The 23,985-nt window shown below is 38.9% G+C and overlaps 1 protein-coding gene across 1 annotated transcript; it reads right to left on the bottom strand.

The window, feature by feature from the left end:
• Nucleotides 1-633: 633 nt before the first annotated feature.
• LOC121369895 (fibrinogen-like protein 1) lies at nt 634-1,284 on the bottom strand. The gene has a single exon (XM_041494973.1). The coding sequence runs from the start codon at nt 1,282-1,284 to the stop codon at nt 634-636; it is 651 nt and encodes a 216-aa protein (XP_041350907.1).
• Between the last annotated feature and the right edge of the window lie 22,701 nt (nt 1,285-23,985).

The following is a 23,985-nucleotide window of genomic DNA, read 5'->3' as shown; positions in this document are numbered from 1 at the left end:
AAAATATCCCTTAAGTGTTTAGAAACTAGGGTATGTCCCTTTAAACTCACCAGTTTATTTCCATTCATGGAGTACGCGCAGGGCTTATTCAATTGAAAGGCATCTTGAAACCAGTTTAAGTTTGGTAAAGCAGGATTTGAAACCGTTTCCCAGGCAAAAGGCCAAGCAGACATTTGACTAGGGCACTGGTAATCTGGTAGGAGGTGACTAAAATAAGTCAATAGAATTAGACAAGTATTTGACATGCTAATCAGACAAAACGTGAAGCACGCCAGAATTGGGCACATGTGTTCAACCTGGGAAAAGTACGTATATATGCTCCCTAAAGGTGGCATGGGGAGTTACCGTGTCTAGAATGCATTAAAAAGACGAATGACTTAATAATTAAACCAAAGGTTTAATATCCAAAAGCTTGCAGAATATGTATATATACATCTACTAACTGACTCCTTTAATTGGTAATCTAGAGGTCAGATGGGTTTCTTACGAAGGCTCGTTAAGAGTCATAACCCATTTTAGTCCAATGTTCCAATGAACTATTCGCACCTCGTGTATCTATCCAAAATGATGTAGTGTTTTTGCAACCTTTCGATGCAACCATTTGCCAAACAGCGCATGCATTGACTTACAAATTTATTCTAAATACATGTAAGCGTGTTGAAAGGTTTTCAGAGTTCCACCGATGTACCACTGTGGGTCGTGGTCAGTGTTTAGGTTCACACGAGCACAGTCTGTGTCAAACCACCATCCAGATCCGAGTGTTGCCGCACACTTTCCTACGTTGTCGTAATCGTACGTGTAAAACTGAGCTCCCTTTAAATTCTGATTCAGAGCGTTCGCTGCCGTAAATCCATCATCCAATTCCAAAAAATTAAAAAATCCTGCATTTTCAAAGGAACTGTATTGCATTTTAAAATTAGATGATTGATTGGCCACACTGAAGTTGGTGTAAAAGGCTTTCTTCTTCGTCCAGTGTCGTTTTGAAACGTATATGGTAAGCTTGTATGACTTCTGTGCTGTCATGGCAGCTAGTTTCTCATTTCCCAACCAGTAGCTGCAGCTAAACTTGTCACGGTCACCAAACCCTTCACGATAGGCAGCCCACGATTGGTTGAAGGATGTGGAAGGGCAGCAGGCAAACGAGTTCCGTTGAATATGCGTGACTCGCGGCTTAACATTAAAATGTCCACCACCACCACCACCACCACTGCATTTGACTTTGAATGGCGTTGGATAGCCATCTGGCTTGATGAGGTATATGGCTTCGTCTGTATATTGATCCATATCATACGATTCCTGACAATCTGAAAACAAAATTTAATTGAAAAGAGACTCGTATTATTATTGCAAATGTATACTGGCAGGCAAAAGAAAGTAAAAAGACGTATATATATATATATATATATATATATATATATATATATATATATATACACACACACACCTGCGCAAAAGTTAAACACCACCTAAATCAATAGTGAATTAAAATACATTGACATGAGTAGGCTGCACGTGCATACCAGCATACATTTCAGGTGAGATCCGTGCCAAGAACAGACTAACACAGAGGTCGACATGTGCGAAGGTGCAGTTTGAGGTTTATACCATTACATAGAGATTTGGGCGATCTGAACTGTTCTCTTTTTTATGTGAAAACACTATGGCAAGGTGAAGGTTGCCTGATGCCACGAAATGGCAGATTACTGGTATGTCGAGCAGAGAGAATGGCAGACGATTGAACATTGATCATACTGCCATCAGTCATTAGATTAAAAAACATGTCCAACTCAATTCAATTCAATTCAATTCTTTTATAAGCCCATATATACAAGAACTCGTATATTGATATATTTTGGGACCAGTTGTTCAAATGATTTGCCAGCTGTTTTAGAAACACAAAATGGAAACATTTATTTTTATGCATATGTTTAAAACCCCTAAAAACCCCCAACATATCTTGCAACATATCATCGATTATCTTACTACGACCTTCCATGAACGCCAACCAAACAAGTTGAGTGATACAAATCGAGATCAATTATGGGTAATAAATATGATATTTAACTCGCACCATATCTGTGTCCCTTGTGAAACAATTCTCATTTGTCACTCCCTAAAGCTCGAAACTACTGAGGACTATTTCACTCAGGACACAAACACCATACAAAATGGAAGTTCGTCCAATATCCCATAAATATTACATTAAAACCCCCCAAAAAACCCAACCGATATTTATAAATGCCCGTGGTCAGCATAACCATTCTTTGAACAATTGGCCCCTGGTGCAGGTAACAGTATTTTCAAGTATAGTAGCATACAGTGGATTATACATACATGATACATGTCGTTATACATCAAGTTTCTACCTAAACACACAATGGTTCAGTTTAAAGTATGCAAATAGATTCCTATTTTTTTTAAACATATTGGCATGCATAACACTGGTATGTCGCGCAAAGAGATTGGTAGACGATTGAACATTGACCATACTGTCATCAGTCGTTTGATTCAAAAACATGTCCAAACACATGATGTCAAGGATAGGCCAATATCTGGACGACCGTGAAAGACTGATGCCCGTGAAGATTGAGTCCTAGTACGCCTTGCAAGACGATCTCCATTGACCAACAGCAGCGTGCTAAAAACCCAGTGGGGAACGCACAACAGGGTGTCCATATGCACTGTCAGAAGGAGGCTGCATGCTGCTGGGATGAGAGCTCGGAGACCAATCAGACGTCCTCTACTCAGTCCACATCACAATCAGGAGCGTCTGAGATGGTGCGGCGCAAGAGCTCAATGTAACCTAAGGACCTGGAGAAGGGTACACTGGTCAGATGAAAGTCGGTTCCTACTCCACATAACGAACAGTCGAACTCGAGTATGGAGATCTAGAGGCACGGCCTATGACCAGCGAAACATTCTGGAAGAAGTTCCCTTTGGTGGAGGTTTAGCTATGGTCTGGGGGTGCATCTCCTTTGACTTTAAACTGGATCTGGTGACTGTACCCGAAAAACTCAATGGGCAGAAATACCAGAATGCCATCTTGGATAGAATTATCGTTCCTCATTTTGACAATCATGCACTTTCAAGCCGCCTGTCTTCATGACGATGCCCGACCTCATCTTTCCATAGCTAATTTTCATGTCAGTTGTTCAAGTATTAATAAACAATTTCAGTATCTCAATGGTATTATCTCAAACGTTTCCTTTCTTTCAATATTATCTATTGCAATCAGATATATATTTAAAACATTTGAAATATTATTGGTATTTTCGTAGTACGACATGGCGTCTGTCAGTGAAAACAATGGGCGGTGGGTAACTTTTGCGCAGGTGTATATGTATTTATGTATATGTATATGTATGTATGTATGTATATATATATATATATATATATATATATATATATATATATATATATATATATATATATATATATATATACTGACACACAATGAAAACGCAAAAACAACTTTTCATTGTAAATAACGACAAACTATTAATGAATTGATGGATAATGTAATATGACATTAATGACTGGTATTCATGAGATACATTCACATGGAAACATGGCCAGTTATCATCAGTAATCGAGTTGCATTCCTAATCGAAAAGTTCAACCCCCCCCCCCCCCCCCCCCCATCAATGTCAGTATCTGGTGTGTCCACCATTGGCCCATGAGCATGCGTGAAGACGACGGGGAAGGGATTGGCATACACATCTCAAATAAACCACAGGAATGTTCCTCCACTCCTCCTGCAACGCCTGTGCAAGCTCAGCGACGTTACGCGGTGGTGGCTATCGGTAACGTATACGACGTCCTAACTCATCCCACGTGTGTTCAATTGGGTTCAAATCCAGTGAAACGGCGGGCCAGTTCATAACGGTGATACCGGCTTGTTGCAGGAATGCCTGGGTAATTCTTGTAGTATGTGGACGGGCATTGTTTTGTTGAAAGAGTAGGGGACCTCCTGGTCTTCGGTGACGGCGCAAAAGTGGCTGAAGAACTGGTCTTAGAATAACGTCAACATAACGCTGGGCTGTAAGGGCATCGTGGACAATGATGAGATCACTCCTGAAATCACAGTTTATTGACCCCCATACCATCAGACAACCGCCGCTAAAGTGATCACGTTCCCTCACACATCCGTCAGCGTACCGTTCATGGAGTCTCCTGTACACACGTGCTCTTCCATCGGCAAAGGAGACAGAGAAACGGGACTCATCTGAGAAAACAATGCTCCGGTAAAAGGCTGGTGTATGATTACTGTTCTGGAGAGCAAACTGTGGTCTCGCAGCACGATGTCGCGGTGTCATGATGTTACCGTTGTACGGGCGTCTGCATCTGAGTCCAGCCGTTCTGAGTCGACGGATGACCGTCATCGGATAGATAGGCCTTCCATGACGTCCTGTCGTGTTGCTTGCTGTCATCGTCGCAGTTCTGAACCAGTCACGGAGGTGGTGTCGTCGAATCTGCCGATCTTGGCGTGGGGTCGTAACGGGACGTTGACCATGTCGAGTTCGATTACGGACACTCCCTGTCTGTTGATGACGTTCAACAAGTCGTCCAATAGTTGATCGATGGACTCTAAAGGTCCTAGCAACTTGGCTTTGCGAAGTCCCCCCTTGAACCATGCCCTACGCTCGCTCCCTTTGTTCTTCTCTGAGTTGTGGCATTCTTAATGTGACAAGGAATATGACACCGTTACGTGACTTTTATGTGTCCACATACTGGCATTTCACATGCATTGCATGCAGCATGATTGAGCATGTAGTGAACGCATTTCACACCATTTTGTGTGTTTCTGCTATTGTATGTGTAACGAGAACAAAACCAGGATTAAAACCCAGACAAAAGTACCAATCAATGGCTTCCTCTCATAAATTGTTATTTTAAGTCCAATAAATATATTTTTCATTAATCACAACAAAATATTGAAAAATATCTGTTTTGCGTTTTCATTGTGTGTTAGTATATACATATATATATATATATATATATATATATATATATATATATATATATATATATTCATGAATATGTATTTAATGTTATAGGCCTACCGGTAGTTAAAAAAAAGAAGAAAAGAAATGAGTCAAAATCCATAAAATAAAGGGGGGGGGGGGGGAGAGGATAGCCATGTCCTAGTCTGAATAAGTACCACTTCAAGTTCTGCATTGGTCCAGCAACCAATTGATGATTTTCGTAGTTTGTGTTTTCCACAGTACGTAGGCCAGGTTCATCCTCTTATAGATCAGGGGCCTAATTCACAAAGGTCTCTTAGCCTCTGCTAGACAACAAAGCATCCTCTTTGTAAGTCTTTTAGCATTGCACTGCGAACGTTTAGTGAATTAGGCCCCTGTTGGCATCATGGCAGAGTTCGGGTTTATATGCTGAGGCCGCTCGGCCCCACCCAGGTACAAGACAGCAGCTTGTACAGGATGTGAGAGAATAACGAACAAAGTTGAAGGACATCGTCAGGCGATTAATCAATTCCATGTGACGTCATGTGGAAGGGATGTAGCGATTAATCGATAATTATAATTCGACATGTTACGATATTCCTGTCCTAGTACGATTCTTGATTCATTGTATCGATATTATTATTATTATTATTATTATTATTATTATTCATATCGTGAGATGTATATCTTGATACGTGTCATCACCTTTATATTGTATCTTTACACCGCTCCCTGTCTCATAGTGACATGTGTCAGGTTGGCTATGCCTGTTATTAGACATTGAATTTATAAACTGATTAAAAGAGTTGACTGCTTATTCCACTATATAGTGTCAATTCACAAACTAGTCCCACTTATCATGTAAAGTGTGCGTATTCAGAAGCTATTCTACACACGGAAAACGGAAGCATCAAAAAATCAAATTCATGTGCGGGTGCAGGAATATATGCGGGGGAGATGAGGGTCTAGACTGTAGGTAACAAAGTTTATAGGGGGAGGAGGGGTCGAGTCAAGCTCACCTGGGAAAAAAAAAAATTAAAAAGAAGAAAATTTGCTAAAGCAGCGAGGAGTTTTGACCCACGAAACCCTCCCCAGAACACGCGCCTGAAATCTGTGGTTATCAGTAACAGCGTTTTGATATGAGCAGCGCAATGTTTGGTAACCGCGCCCAAACCACGTCATCCCCCCCCCCCCCAAAAAACAACCCCAAAAACCCCCCACAAAAAGACACGCACATAAAAAACGGCCCTTAAAATAATAAGTCTCAGAACTGTAATATTTGTTTCACCTATTAAAGGGACATTCCTGAGTTTGCCGCATTGTAAGATGTTTCCGACTAATAAAATATTTCTACGATTAAACTTACATATTAAATATATTTTCTTGTTTAGAATATCAGTGTCTGTATATTTAATATGTTTCTGGTCGTCTTAATATTTCTAAGAAGCCCAAACTGAAATTTAACTAGTACAAATGTTAGAACGATCAGAAACACGTTTAATTACAATCGTTAAAAAGTCTCTGTTAGTCTATAACATGTTTAAAATTGCAGCAAACTCAGGAATGTCCCTTTAAAGAAGGTACCCCAGGGTATTGTTAAACACTCGTTCTTTTTCTTTCTTACCTTTGTAATACGTACTGCACCCTGGTTTTAGTCCGTATTCACAGCCATTACTGTTACTTGGCTGCAATTCAGCATCACTGCAGAACGATGGCGGATCATAAGGCATTATAGTAGGTGACGTTTCGGATTCAGTAGCTGAGGTTATAGTTGTAGAAGGCAGTCTTGTAGTTGATAACGTTGAAGTTGTTGTTGTCAGCGTTGGGGTTGACAGCGACGTAGTTGTCGTAGTCCATTTTGTAGACGAGGTTTCAGTTGTAGTAGATGGTGTTTCTTTTGTAGTACTTGTCATTGTAGCAGACGATGTTGCAATTGTTGTTGATGATGTTGTAGTAGATAAATTGCTCTTATTCATCTATTTTTGACAAAGCAATAGAGAGTAATTATCCTCGTGAAAAAAAAAAATCATATTTTATTGCAAAAATAATTATTGTAATTTTATTAGATATGTTTGACCTGGTTAAAGAGATACATGTAAAGATTAGAAGTAGTAGAAGTTCAAAAGTAGAAAAATGACGAAAAAGACTTTTTTTTTTTTTTTTTAATGTTAATGTCAGTAAGATCGCAATTTTGTAAAATTTTAAATTAGAGTTTATGCTAGTTATTCTATGAAATTCGCTGATTTAAGGACCGTATAATTTAATATGCGCGACATCTTTGCAACAAGTGGACTTCATGTCCAGGTGGTTGTTATCCAAACTTCAGGAACACCGAGATAAATGATCAAACAACTTGAACTCTTCGTTTAAAACAGAATAAAAACGGCATAGATATAAACAATTAGTGAAACATTACCGTAGAAATGATACTAGGTATGATCGTGTCCAAAGGTCTCCTCCTCTGAAAAATATATTTCAAAAGCACAGAAATTTTACACTCACCAGTTGAAAATTAGATGGCATGTATAGAAAGCAGGAGGCATAATCAGAGTTGTTCTGTGTCATCTGTCCATTGGTGTCCGTGTTTACTTGCAGAAACACACACAGAGCGTTCGGTCTGTTTTCCTTGCACACAAGATACCCAGAACACCAGTCTGTTTTTGCACAAGCGGTGGCACACTTGGCGCTAGAAGTCACTCCGTCTTGTACAGTGGCAACCGTACTCATATGAGAGGCCAAATTTTCTATTTCAACATCCATTTTTGTGAAATACTGTATCCTCAAGCCTGTTTGTAAACAGTGGTATTTCGATATAAAGAGGGCAACAATAAGCCATAAAAGGTAAATTCCGTATTCAGTTGTTTTCATGGTTGCAGGTGATATTTGAAAGGGTTCTTCAACACCGGTGCTAACAGTTTACTGGTTTTGCCTTTCTTTTCGATCGTCTTCAGTTTATTACCACGTTCTGCATATTATTAACTAAACCTTTTGTGCGTAAAATTATGCCCTATCTCGAATGCATGTCAGTTGATAGTTTTGGTTTTACCATTAAAAATTAAAAAAAGGATTACCCGATTATGTTCGTTAACTCACGTCCAATTTGTCAGTAATGTTAGACCATAAAATTTTCTTTTAACTCTCAATCTTTTTTTTTTATGTCACATCGCGTTCATGCGAAAACTCATTTGCGTAATGGAAATAGAATGTTGTAAAATGACGTATCAATGAATCGGGTATAGAAAATACCTGGGTAACGTTGTCGTTGTTTTCTATCCCATCGCATCCCATCCCAACCGATTTCTTTGGTGCTTCGACCAAGCGGCTTCCTGGCTATCAGATGATATTCATTCCCATACTGATTGTAAACACAGCGATAGAAATACACAGGAAAGCGGCACAAACTCTCATATTCTGAACAATGGAATCCAAGTAGCGTTAAAATTTTTGTTAGAATTGTTTATATTTGCTATATAGTTTTCCATGAAACAAAAAAAAAAGACTTTAGAAAAAAACCTCTTCCCGATCAATGAAAAACTTTTACGTAGTATTTTCAGGTGTAGTCAATTCTTTGTCGTTTTAAGAGTATTAAAAGGATATAGTGGACTGTAAATATGATCTAAAAAACAACCGGATTTCAATTTCAGAGAATATAAGATGTTTCGTGATTTCTTTGCCCTTTATTAAAAGAATGGGGCATATAATAATAGTAAATCAAAAAGATAAAACTATTAACAAACCAAAAGTAATATCTTTGTCAAGTCAGCGTCAAGAGGCATTTAGAATGGCATTTTTAATAGTTCGAGTGTCCTAAAGCTATGGTCCACCACAGCTATAGAGGAAACTCTAGCTACATTTTAAAGTGTTTTATCTAGCGGGGAAGGATATGGAACAATATTTCAGTAATTGTTTATATATATATTATTTTAACAGACCCTAGTTTCAGCCTATGAAAATGGACACTAAGTTTGGTTAATCTACAAATCTCCAACACATTTGAATAAAGTTATAACAAAGAAAAACTAACGTCTGTTATGTTTAAACAGGGAAACACCGTCAAAATATAAATAGAGCTTGTCTCGATAACCATTACTTCTCAGACGAACGTGCGTTTTTAGAATTATGATGAAAAATACATTTCAGTGTATTACAAAAATATGGATGACCAGAACCACGTCAGGTGTACAAAATTGATTATTGTAAATACTAAAATGTAAATAGTTCTTATTTATATCATCAAAAAGGGCCTTAATAGTGATCAATACGCCGGTCTGTTTAAAAACTAGGGTCTGTCACTTTATCAACCCCTTCCCATTAATTTCTCATATTATATCACTGAATAATTCAAGAATTTTACCTTTTTACTAAGGTTTTTCTTGTTAATAATGATAATGAGCATCTATGAAATTATACTACAATGTGAGTCTTCGATACCAGTTACCGGCCTCGGTGGCGTCGTGGCAGGCCATCGGTCTACAGGCTGGTAGGTACTGGGTTCGGATCCCAGTCGAGGCATGGGATTTTTAATCCAGATACCGACTCCAAACCCTGAGTGAGTGCTCCTCAAGGCTCAATGGGTAGGTGTAAACCACTTGCACCGACCAGTGATCCATAACTGGTTCAACAAAGGCCATGGTTTGTGCTATCCTGCCTGTGGGAAGCGCAAATAAAAGATCCCTTGCTGCTAATCGGAAGAGTAGCCCATGTAGTGGCGACAGCGGGTTTCCTCTCAAAATCTGTGTGGTCCTTAACCATATGTCTGACGCCATATAACCGTAAATAAAATGTGTTGAGTGCATCGTTAAATAAAACATTTCTTTCTTTCTTTCTTTCTTTCGATACCAGTTGCCCCACCTTTCGTTTTATTAATTTGGCCTCTGTATTTTTTATTTATGGATATTTAAAATCCATAGAATAAAATTATATTATTCCACCAAAAGGATTGCTTTAAAAGAGTAATTAATTATAATAAAAAACCTTGGGGCAGGACGTAGCCCAGTGGTAAAGCGCTCGCCCAATCGGTGGGCTCATATGGCTATTTCTTGTTCTAACCAGTGCTCCACAACTGGTATAACAAAGGCCGTGGTATGCATTATCCTATCTGTGTCGAAACGAGTAGCCCATGGAGTGGCGAAAATTAGTTTCCTATCACATTATCTGTGTGATCCTTAACCACATATCCGACGTCATATTACCTTAAAGGTCTACATTTATCAAAAACGTAATTCACTATTGTTTGGTATCTACGTATACCTTTTACAATATATATGAAGTATCAATAAAATAGATTTTTAAAAATTTACCCGTTTTTAATATATTCGCAATAAAAAGTCGCGTTTTTCCCATCGCTTGCCAAAAGGCCTGTCGACTCGAAGAGCCAAGACACATGACCCCGTGACGCGCTAACCGGCATAACATGAAAGCGTGATTCGCAGCCTTTCAAACATTTTACTGGGAAGGTGGAACACGTGTATTTTTAAAACGCGAAAATTTTATTATATTGAATTGAATTGTATGGATGGAATATTCTTTTGGAGATAGTTTTCAAATGTAAAATATGGTGAACCATTGTTTAGTGTTTAGATTTATCAAAGCAGCAGTTTTCCCAAACTTTAAACAAACCGACAATCACAAGGTTTGCATGGAAGTGGTTCTTAAACAGAACCCGTGCGTAATAGAAAGGACCATCACGACGGGATAAGATCTGCAGTGACCACTTCATCCCTGGGCATTACGACAATTATTTAAGGTGGTTGATAAATATGACACCTATTTGTTCCAAGCCTGTATCCCTACCGGCACACGTTCTACGACTGCGCGTGATACAACAAATAAGAAACCACGACGAGCACGAGCTAAACTAGAGCTCAAAATGGTGAGAGGTGAGGAGGCGGGGATGGTACCAGAGCAGGGGCGGCAGTGTAAAATATAGTGGTACGACTCTTCTTTCAAATTCAATAGACGACATTTTCACATATACAACAAATATAACCCACAAAAGTGCCTCTTTGAAAAGTGTTAGGCCATGCGCCGTCCCTGCAGTGGCGTAGGGAGGGGACCTACGGGAACCCACCCCCAACCCCATCAAACTTTTCTTTAAAAACTATTAAATTTTATAAAATCATATATACACATGTATATACATAGTGTGAGTTCCTTTCCTCCCCCAATCCCGATATAAAATCCTACCTACGCCAGTGGAGGGTACCAAGCCTAGAACGATAAAAATATGGGGCTTGTATTTCATAATTAAATACAAACATTTTGTGCGTGTGTGCGTGTGTACACACACACACACACACAGTTCGTATATACACACACATACACACACAATATATATATATATATATATATATATATATATATATATATATATATATATATATATATATATATATATATATACTGGCACACAATGAAAACGCAAAACAGATATTTTTCAATATTTTGTTGTGATTAATGAAAAATATATTTATTGGACTTAAAATAACAATTTATGAGAGGAAGCCATTGATTGGTACTTTTGTCTGGGTTTTAATCCTGGTTTTGTTCTCGTTACACATACAATAGCGGAAACACACAAAATGGTGTGAAATGCGTTCACTACATGCTCAATCATGCTGTATGTAATGCACGTGAAATGCCAGTATGTGGACACATAACAGTCTCGTAACGGTGTCATATTCCTCGTCACATTAAGAATGCCACAACTCAGAGAAGAACAAAGGGAGCGAGCGTTGGGCATGGTTCAAGGGGGGACTTCGCAAAGCCAAGTTGCTAGGACCTTCAGAGTCCATCCATCAACTATTGGACGACTTGTTGAACGTCATCAACAGACCGGGAGTGTCCGTAATCGACCTCTACATGGTCAACGTCCCGTTACGACCCCACACCACCTCCGTGACCGGTTCAGAACTGCGACGATGACAGCAAGCAACACGATAGGGCGTCATGGAAGGCCTATCCATCCGATGACGGTCATCCGTCGACTCAGAACGGCTGGACTCGGATGCAGACGCCCGTACAACGGTAACATCATGACACCGCGACATCGTGCTGCGAGACTACAGTTTGCTCTCCAGAATGGTAATCATCCACCAGCCTTTAACCGGAGCATTGTTTTCTCAGGACCGGCCTCGGTGGCGTCGTGGCAGGCCATCGGTCTACAGGCTGGTAGGTACTGGGTTCGGATCCCAGTCGAGGCATGGGATTTTTAATCGAGATACCGACTCCAAACCCTGAGTGAGTGCTCCGCAAGGCTCAATGGGTAGGTGTAAACCACTTGCACCGACCAGTGATCCATAACTGGTTCAACAAAGGCCATGGTTTGTGCTATCCTGCCTGTGGGAAGCGCAAATAAAAGATCCCTTGCTGCCTGTCGTAAAAAGAGTAGCCTATGTGGCGACAGCGGGTTTCCTCTAAAAACAGTGTCAGAATGACCATATGTTTGACGTCCAATAGCCGATGATAAGATAAAAAATCAATGTGCTCTAGCAGCGTCGTTAAATAAAACAAACTTTACTTTACTTTTTACCGGAGTATTGTTTTCTCAGGACCGGCCTCGGTGGCGTCGTGGCAGGCCATCGGTCTACAGGCTGGTAGGCACTGGGTTCGGATCCCAGTCGAGGCATGGGATTTTTAATCGCGATACCGACTCCAAACCCTGAGTGAGTGCTCCGCAAGGCTCAATGGGTAGGTGTAAACCACTTGCACCGACCAGTGATCCATAACTGGTTCAACAAAGGCCATGGTTTGTGCTATCCTGCCTGTGGGAAGCGCAAGTAAAAGATCCCTTGCTGCCTGTCGTAAAAAGAGTAGCCTATGTGGCGACAGCGGGTTTCCTCTAAAAACAGTGTCAGAATGACCATATGTTTGATGTCCAATAGCCGATGATAAGATAAAAAATCAATGTGCTCTAGCGGCGCCGTTAAATAAAACAAACTTTACATTTTTTTTGTTTTCTCAGATGAGTCCCGTTTCTCTGTCTCCTTTGCCGATGGAAGATCACGTGATGTGTGAGGGAACGTGGTCGGTTTGGCGGCGGTTGTCTGATGGTATGGGGGGCAATCAACTGTGATTTCACGAGTGATATCATCATTGTCCACAATGCCCTTACAGCCCAGCGTTATGTTGACGTTATTCTATGACCAGTTCTCCAGCCACTTTTGCGCCGTCACCAAAGACCAGGAGATCCTCTTCTGTTTCAACAAGACAATGTCCGTCCACATACTGCAAGAATTACACAAGCCGGTATCACCGTTATGAACTGACCCGCCGTTTCGCCGGATTTGAACCCAATTGAACACGTCACTGCCAGCCACCACCGCGTAACGTCGCTGAGCTTGCACAGTCCTTGCAGGAGTGGAGGAACATTCCTGTGGCTTATTTGAGATATCTGTGCCAATCCTTTCCCCGTCGTCTTCACGCATGCTCACGGGCAAATAGTGGACACACCTGAACTTTTCGATTACGAATGAAACTCGATTACTGATGACAACTGGCCATGTTTCCATGTGAATGTATCTCATGAATACCAGTCATTAATGTCATATTACATTATCCATCAATTCATTAATAGTTTGTCGTTATTTGCAATGAAAAGGTTTTTTTGCGTTTTCATTGTGTTTCAGTACACACACACACACACACACACACACACACACACACACACACACACACATATATATATATATATATACATGTATATGTGTATATATATATATATGTATATGTATACACACACACACACACACACACACACACACACACACACACACACAGTGGACTCCGTCCAAACCGACTTAGATTGTGTGTAAACCGGCACAGTTTTAAAGTCCCTTTCAGCTGCCGTTAATTTATTAGGAAACAAAAAATCTGTCGACACCGGATTCCTTCTATTCTGGACTTCGGGTGCAAATTCAAGAACAAAAGAACCTTTCATGTAGTAATTAGCTATGTCTGCACCTGCGCGTGATCTTGCCCCTATACTGTATACACCGGCATGCGATCATACCTACTGTCTGCCAGTGGTCACCTTTTAACAATGACGGCAGTTTCCCAGTAATTAGGACACCACAGAAAGTGTTATGAAATAATCGCGCCTCTTTGAATGCTTAACAAACAATGAACAACACCTGTAGTAACGGGTGTAGGTAGCACGATAAATCGTATTATTATTTGTATGTGTTCATACCTGCATTGCATCATACCGATCTGTCTAAGACAATAAATTCAGATCCCTATTTTATGTGATATTAATCAATAAAATAATGTTATTTATTCTGCTTGTTGTTTTAAATGCGTTCTGATCTGAACACATATTTTTATTACAGTCAAATGTTATATCCCACTTTCAAAAGTCGGGACTGAATTTGTGTCCTGCTTTTCACAGGTAGGTAGGTAATTAGGTTAACGTGCTTATATATCACTTCCTCACCAATCGAGGTACCATTAGAGTAGATGTACAAATGCGATAAGACCAAAATGTCCAAACTAGCGTCTGTTAAGAATCAGCTGTTTTTCGAACAATCATTCTCTGCTGTCGGCATGTTGACCTACTAACAGAACGCCTGATTCTACGTCACAGGTCTGATGCGGGTCAAATCGACTGAGAAGTGGGTTTGTTCCCCAAGCGTTTTACAAAAGTCATTTTATTAATAACTGGGATGGTATTTTTGTTTTTATTTTTAATACTGTAATATTTATGTATTTGTTTTATATACTGTGTATTAATAATGTGCCATGATTGTGGACCTTTAAATCAAATTGTTTTAAAAAGAAGAAGAAAAACAACAACATTTCTCCTTTGTTCCTTTATTCTTTCCTTCCTTCCTGAGAACCAAAGATATCACCAAAGTCGCTGACTATTAGTTTCTGAGGTACGTACCTTTTTTGTTTTCGCATAAAAATAAGTTTAAGTTACCACAAACACCAGGACATTCAGAAGCCTGTTGAATTTGCAAAAAATAACAACAAACAAAAAAACACATTATACTTTAAGAAAAAATTTGAATAATGTGCAAATTAACGGTAAAAACGTTTTTTGGTTTAACGACAACCACTAGAGCACATTGATTAATTAATCATCGGCTATTGGGTGACAAACATTTGGTAATTTTTACTCATAGTCATCAAAGGAAACCCGTAACATTTTTCCATTGGTAGCAAGGGATCTTTTATACACACTTTCTCACAGACAGGAAATCACATGCCACGGCCTTTGACCAGTTGTAGCGCACTGGTTGGAATGAGAAAAAGCCATTTGTTGAATGGATCCACCGAGATGGTTCGATACTGCGACGCAAGCACCTCAGGCGAGCACTCAACCAACTGAGCTAAATCCCGCCCCATTTAACGGTAAAAATGCTGTAATAAAACTTTATCATCAACTTATTTTGAAACAGGCAAATTTGGTCTTGCTTGTCTCTCAGATAGTCGCCAGGGGCCGTTTTACTCGATGTTCTCATCCTGAGAAACATTGCTCACTTCGCAACCCCCCCCCCCCCCCCCCCCCCCCCCCCCCCCCCAAACAATTTCAAGTAAGGAAGTAAGGTACAGCTATTAAAATGCACAAGAACAAATTATACTTTTGCCCTTTTGACAGGGTTATGTTATGGAAGCATAAAGTGATGTGAAAACAAGATTTATGTAATAAATAAATAATGGTCATTGTAGATATCCGTTGACATTTTACATATTGTGTAAACTACCAGTTTCGAACACACAATATGCCGGCTGCAATGTAATTTTACTGCAACAATAACAAACAAACAAAACAAAAACAAAACAAAAAACCCCCAACAAATAATAATAATAATAATAATAATAATAATAATTACCCCTTGTGTCCCGATTATGTGTTCAATTTGACCATTACGTTATGATTAGAGTTAGGGTAAGTTTCAAACAACAGACAGATTTACCAAAAGACCACTGTACGCCTACAAAGTGTGCATAACCTATTTTCTACTGGTGTATTATTCGACCGTCCTATTTCAATCGGTAGATAATGATTTGATGTTCTGAATTTAAGAATAATTATCCATAGTTTTTCAGGCATTATGGTGAGGTATTTTTCAAAAATTAGCTGATTTTTTAAAAATTGTATAATTTTTTCCTCTAGACGATGATGCAATGTTATTGTTCCACGTTTGAAGGTACTGGTCATGCTGCCTCAATTTGATATATTCAAGAAGTTTTTTTTTTTTTTGAAAATCTTCGAGACAACCATATATCAGTCATACAAACCTAGGTTGTTAAATATTTGTTTGATATGTTGAATCCAAGTGTAGCTGTGTCCATTTACGGACGAGTCCTGTAACATAAATGCATGCAATAGAAAAGATAGTTTTGTTTGTTTTCCTGATACAATTGTGGCCCAGAAATTTGTCATTCTTTGTTGAATAATTAGTTTAATCGGTCTACGTCCTAGTTCTCCGTATATAACGTAAATATCGGTGTACCCTTTTTAACAAAAAAAGAAAGAAATGTTTTATTTAACGACGCACTCAACACATTTTATGTACGGTTATATGGCGTCAGACATATGGTTAAGGACCACAGAGATTTTGAGAGGAAACCTGCTGTCGCCACTACATGGGCTACTCTTTCCGATTAGCAGCAAGGGATCTTTTATTTGCGCTTTCCACAGGCAGGATAGCACAGACCATGGCCTTTGTTGAACCAGTTATGGATCACTGATCGGTACAAGTGGTTTACACCTACCCATTGTCAGGGTTTGGAGTCGGTATCTGGATTAAAAATCCCATGCCTCGACTGGGATCCGAACCTATTACCTACCAGCCTGTAGACCGATGGCCTAACCACGACGCCACCGAGGCCGGTCTTTTTTAATAGGGAGCAGGCGTCTCATGAAATTTATGTGTATGTTTTCAATGATGTCAGTGTTTTCATAACCCCATAATTCACATCCATGCAGAAGAATAGGTAATACCATTGTGTCAAGCAATTTTAACTTACATTCTATTGATAGATTGTTATCTTTAGATTTAGATAAAACGAAATACATTGCTTTTGTAGCTTGTTGGGCTAAAAAAATTCTTGTTGTGTTTTGCTTATTAAAAGTTAAACCAAAGTATTTATATTCTTTAACGTTTTCAAGATTCTTATTTCCGATGGTAAATGTTTTCTTGTAATCTTTGGTTGTGCCATTAAAAATTAATATTTTTGTCTTGTTGATATTGATTTTAAGCTTCCATTTATTACAATAATTGTGAAACATGTTAAGGGTATGTTGTAAATCACGTGGGTTCGTTGCTAGCAGCGCTGTGTCGTTCGCATACAGCAGGGAAAGCAAGCAAATACCAGCTTCAAGAAATATATCAAGATCATCGATAACAGGAGAGACTCCAATGCAGTTTTGGCTAAGAAGATACGTTTCCAGGTCATTTAAGTACTAGTATAAAGAAAATAGGACAGGTGACAAATTTTCACCTTGACGCACGCCGATGTTACATGAGAATAGTTCCGAGTATATATTGTTAGTGCAAATGCAAGATTTAATACCTTGATACATTTGGTGGATAATTTTTAAAAATTTTCCATTTATATTATTGTCTAATAATTTTTGCCACAAGCAGGTTCTGGGGATCATATCAAAGGCCTTTTGAAAATCGATAAAAGCACAGTATAGTTTCTTTTTCCTATTTTTTAAAATTTCTACTAAAGAGTGAATACTAAATAGATGGTCGGTAGTAGAAAGCCTTTTCGGAATGCTATGTTCGTCAATAAATGAATTTAGTCTTATGTTTAAAATTGCGGTAAATAATTTAGAACAGCAGCATAACAACGTTATTGGTCTGTAGTTTTCAGGCATCCTTTATTTTTTTAAATCGGTTTAATAATTCCTATTAACCATTCATTAGGAAAAATACTATGGTCTAGCATAAGGTTAAATAGTTTAACGTAGATCGGGATCATCAGATCGATAGAAGATTTTATATACTCGTTTACAATGTTATCTATTCCAGTTGCTTTGCCATTTTTCAGTTGTTTAATTGCATTTCTTATTTCGCCTTCTTCCGTTTAAGATAGTATCGTTATTTATATCGATATCGTCAAGATTTAATTCGTTCTCGTGATCAAATTCAGGCGGCTCTCCTTCATTGAGGTTTTTATAAAAATTTAAAAAATCTTCTATTGGTGGTAAGTTTTTCTCCAGATTCTCAGGATTAAGGATTTTATAAAAAGCTTTGGGTTCGTTTACTCTCAGATTTCTCATTTGCTTTTCAAATTTAAATTTCTGAGCGGACTGTAAGTTGTTAAGCATTTTTTATATAATTTACTTGCATTAAGCAGACTAAGTTTATTTTCTAAAGTTCTATTATTTGTATATACTTTCTTTGCCTGATGGTATTTACAACGGAGAAGTCGGCACCTGTGGGATTTTACAAATAGTAATCGATTACGTTTAGTGTACGAAGGCTTGTTTGCGTGCCGTGCTCGGGTTTTCCCAAAAGTGGATGCGCCGCGTCTAAAAATAGGTTTTTCATCGCATCGACGGTCTGGTTCACACGTGCTTTGATATCGACAGATTGGTCATCGAGGATTTCGGAAATGTTTACATGTGAGTCTAGGTCAATGTTGTTAATGAATTCGGTACACTACTCGGGTGCCCATTTACGTAACCTTTCGTTTATTAATGATAATCTATTTTCCGAGCTACATGTAGCCTATCATTGTTGTTTGCGTGTTCCGATACACGAATACATAGTTCTACGGGAGAATGCACGTCTAACAAAAGTGAGTCAAATTCGCATACTTAGTGATCGGACATATATGATGCGTGCCCATGACATCTTAATAAACTCAACACAGTCTTTCTAAGTCCACAGGGTTTCAGTTCAGTGAAACAGGCAGTAGTAAATCTTAAGACAGCGATGAATTTTACTTGTAAAATGCAGGAATGCAGGAAACTGCATTTCAGGACATCTAGCTTTCAAACATACCCCTGAGCCCCCTAGAAACTTTGCTATGCGCGTTCGATCTCAGGCAGCCACCTCCATACCCCACCCACGTCTACTTGCTTCCACCGTGCTTGTGAAAACCATTTCGTTCAGCGACAGCGAGCAACACTAACACCAACGTTCTCGAACGATTTGATTGGTTCCCAATGTGGTGATTTGGTTTAAAATAAATAACAGCTCAGAAACCAGTCTAGTGAGCGTTTTTCCTTCTTTGTTTAGTTGAATTTTGCCCTAGATTTGGCATAAGATAAGCCCATGTAACAATGTAAAATAAAGTCTGGTGGTAATGATTCGATTCTAACTGCAATTGAAACAGACGCGTTCGTCCCTTCTAAATGTTTATAAATTCATAGAACTATATGTTCCTGTTAGAGATTCAGAGTCCACATGTACTACCAAGAAGCTTGGTGACTCATTTGAGTCGAAACGTCCTGAGAAACCATTTTACTCCTCGCCTAGCCAATTTGACGCAACTGGTGCTTGAACGACTGAATGTGTGCTGATAAGATCACAATTCATAGATCACCAAATAGCGCTCGTTTAGGTTATTTCAAATACATGTAAGCGTTTTCAAAGGTTTTCAGAGTTCCACGGACGTACCACTGTGGGTCGTGGTCAGTGTTTAGGTTCACACGAGCACAGTCTGTGTCAAACCACCATCCAGATCCGAGTGTTGCCGCACACTTCCCGACGTTGTCATGATCGTACGTGTAAAACTGAGCTCCCTTTAAATTCTGATTCAGGGCGTTCGCTGCCGTAAATCCATCATCCAGTTTGATCAAAATTAATGTATCAAAGGAGCCGTACTGCATTTTAAAGCTGAATGATTCATTTCCGACAACAAAATTGGTGTAGTAAGCCACCTTTGGGGTCCGTGAATTGTTAGATACGAGTACTGTCAGTTTATATTGCCCTTGCGCTGTTAAGGCGGCCACTTTCTCGTTTCCCAGCCAGTAGTTGCATCTGAAGGTGACAAGGTCACCAAAACCTTGACGATAGGCAGCCCACGATTGGTTGAAAGATATGAAAGGACAACAAGAAAAGGAGTTTTGCTGAATGTGCGTTACTCTTGGAAACAAGAATCTGCCACTACCGGAGCACTTCACCTTGAATGGCTCTGGGTATCCATCTGGCTTGATGCGATAGATAGCTGTGTCTTTATGACCGTGCAAGTCGTACGATTCCTGACAATCTGGGGAGAAAAAATGGAACAATCAATTACTGCATTAAAATTAAACACGAGCTTAAAACGGTAGAAAAGAAAAGGAATATTTACTGACACCTCAGCACATTTTAAATACAGATGTTTTGGAAGGGTCCCGGCTAGTGAATTTTTCGTCTGGGCTAATGGAAATGTTCACCTACCATAAAACATAGGGCACTAGTCAAAACTTCTGTGAGGGCTAGTGACTTCAAACATTTGTCAAACATCGTGTTTGGTATCCAACATATAATTTTATTTGGATATTCGGTCGATAGAGAGAAGGAAAAGAAACCCACAAGAGTTATTTTAAATGCACTTTTTTCTATACACAAGATAGTACAAACCACGACCTTTTGATGTACCTGTCGTGGTGCATTGTGTGGGACGAAAAATCAAATCGTCCATTGTGGGCGATAGATTATGTGGCCCAACGCACCCCGGGCGAGCACTCAGCCACGAAACTACGTCCGTCGCCCCGCCCCTTAAAAACGGTAGGAGTCTAAATGAAACGAATGACACGCTTGTTGTTATTAATAGTCATATCATTCTACTAGCGATTTTGACTGTAACGAATTATTTGATTGGCTCGTAGGCTACTGCTGTTATTTGTAAGTAATTGTTTGATTGGATATAATAATTTGGTACATGACTGTGATGGTAATAATACTTCTTCTATTGTCGGCGTTAATATATATTCAGTTTTCTTGGATTTGGAGTAAGGCGGGTCGGGGTGTCTTGACATTAGCAAAGAGTCTGTAAACGTTTGAATCTATATATATTACCTTTGTAATATTCCACGCATCCGGGTTTCAGTCCATAAATACAGTTGTTGCTTTGGCTTGGCTGCAGTACGTTATTACTGCAGTAAGATGGCGGGTCAAAGGTCGTAGATGTGACTGGAGTTGGGGTAGTAGGGGACGTTATTGTCGTTGTAGACGAAGCTGCAGTTGTAGTAGTTGACGCTACGGGTGTATTAGTAGATGGTGCAGTCGTAGTAGGCGATGTTTCAGTTGTAGTTGGCAATGTAACAGTTTTAGTGGACTGCGAAGTAGTTGTTGAAGAAGATAAATTTGCCTCATTTACCTGTAATGCAAGAAGGAAGGACATGTTTTATTTAACGACGCACTCAACACATTTTATTTACGGTTATATGGCATCAGACATATGGTTAAGGACCACACAGACAATGAGTGAGAAACCCCGCTGTCGCCACTTCATGGGCTACTCTTTTTCGATTAGCAGCAAGGGATTTGTTATGTGCACCATCCCACAAACAGGATAGCACATACCACGGCCTTTGATGTACTGGTCGTGGTGCACTGGCTGGAGTGAAATATAGCGCAATTGGCCCACTGACGGGGATCGATCCTAAACCGACCACGCATCAAGCGAGCGTTGTTAACTGGGCTACGCCTTGCCCGCTGTAATTTTAGAAAGAAGTCAGCAGTGCAGCAAAATGGCATGACCTAACAATAGACGAACAGACGATACATTAGTTTATAAATATACCAGTAACTGTTCTTTTTAATACAAGGTCAAAATTCATTATTAAAAACGTTACCCCCTGAATTCTTATTCGGTAACGTTTGTCCCAAGTTCAGCCAGCTAATGTTCGGGAACTATTTGATTGGTTCCCGACGTAGCCATTTGATTTACAGTGGAACGCATAAACCAGTCTAGCGAACATTTTTTTTCTATTCAGTCTGACTGAACTCAGCCCTGAAGTTTCAAAAAGAGACATTTCATGGCAGAAAGTAACCGGGTAACACATTTGTTTTCATTATTTAATTCAAAATGTTAAATTGTGTAATGGTATTTCATTCCTGATGCAATGTGCTATAGTATACTGAGAGACATAAATAGCGCAATGGGTATTTCTTGCCAAAACATATATATTGAGTATGCGGACAAATATCTAATTGATAACAACTGTAAATGAACGAGAATTTTGTTCAAATCAGAAAAATATGGAATTAAATGAGTTTTCAGCAAAAAACATAACTTGGGTGTTTCTGGCAACAACACAGCATTGCATATAAAAATAGTTTTGCACGTGCATTGCTTGCTCTCGTCTCTCTATAAAAGCGACCAGTTTTAGTGGGGTTTTTCTGGGGGTTTTTAAATATGCCACGATAAGTAATGTTTAAAAAAATGCTGTGTTATTGAAAAAAACAGTTGTTTTTTTGTTTTTGTTTGTGAATACACATTTTATTCAACGTTTTTCCCAACTTGAACAATATCTTTCAGTTACAGTTGTTACCAATATGTCATTTGTCTGCATGCCTAATATAGATGATGTAACATTTCTATAAGAAAATATCAGCGAAATACCCATTGCGTTATTTATGCCTCTCAGTATAGAATTACTGATTGTAAAATATACAGAATATTTCCTCGTCGGTGGACTCATTGGACTATTTTTCGTTCCCGACAGTGCACCACGACTGGTATATATACTGCTATCCTGTATATAGGATGATGCATATAAAAGATCCCTTGCTACTAATGGAAAAATATAGTAGGTTTCCTCTCTAAGACTTAGTAGGAATGTTTGACATCCAATAGCCGATGATTAATAAAGCAATGTGTTCTAGTGGTGTCGTTAAACAAAACAAACTTTACCTTTTAATAGGCCTACTAAACATAATTTGTGAAAATGTTTTGGTCTACATGCTGGCTATAAAAAAATCCAAAACACCCGAAGTCTATTGTACTTCTGTGTTAATAAATGAAAATACTCAGCCTAAAATATTACATTCTTTAAATTATGTACACCAGAGGCCGTGGTATATACTGTTCTGTCCGCTGTCTAAGATCTTCTTGCTGCTATTAAACACACACACACGCACACGCACACACACACACACACACACACACACACACACACACACACACACACACACACACACACACAGATATATATATATATTATTGAAAGATAAAATTAAGTTTGGGCTGATGACAAGAAACACATTATATTATATATACCGACACTGATATTCCAAAGAAAGAATGTATTTGATATGTTAATATTAATATATGTTGATATGTTTCAGCGCACAACATCGCTATTCGAAACCATACACTTACCAGTTGAAAATTAGATGGCATGTATAGAAAGCAGGAGGCATAATCAGAGTTGTTCTGTGTCATCTGTCTCTTGGTGTCCGTGTTTACTTGCAGAAACACACACACAGCTTTCGGTCTGTTTTTCTTGCACACGAGATACCCAGAACACCAGTCTGTTTCTGCACAAGCGATGGCACACTTGGCGCTAGAAGTCACTCCGTCTTGTTCAGTGGCAACGGTACTCATATGAGAGGCCAAATTTCCTATTCCTACATCCATTTTTGTGAAATACTGTATCCTTAAGCCTTTTTGTAAACAGTGGTATTCGTTGAAAAACAAAGTTATTAAAAGCAATAAAAGATAAATATTATATTTCATTGTTTTCATTGTTGCAAGGTGCTATACTAAATCTACTTCGTTTTCTGTTTGTCGCAACTTTCTGGTTACTATTAAATACAATATAATTGTGTATTCAACTGTTTCTCAAACGTCAGTATAACTAGTTCATCGGTTTCGCCTTTCCCTTTTATAGTTTTGAAAGTGTTACCATTTCTGCGTATTATTAATTAAACTAAAACTATTGGGTGTCAAACTATTTCTTTGTCTTGAATGTAAGTTAATGGTTTTTTGGTTTTAGCGTAAGACGTCATCTTCTATTGTATCAGTTTCATTAACTAATGTCCATTTTGTTGTTGGTTTTATCAGATTCGTTCTTTTCTGTGTCAAATCGCTTCCATGTGAAAAACTCATTTTCTTAATGGAATTG

Source organism: Gigantopelta aegis, chromosome 4 (assembly GCF_016097555.1).
Source record: "Gigantopelta aegis isolate Gae_Host chromosome 4, Gae_host_genome, whole genome shotgun sequence".
NCBI lineage: Eukaryota > Metazoa > Mollusca > Gastropoda > Neomphalida > Peltospiridae > Gigantopelta > Gigantopelta aegis.
This window is presented reverse-complemented; position numbering and strand designations above follow the sequence as displayed.

Excerpts from the sequence above, each read along its gene's own strand:
- LOC121369895 (XM_041494973.1), bottom strand. The coding sequence starts at position 1,284 with ATGGATCAATATACAGACGAAGCCATATACCTCATCAAGCCAGATGGC.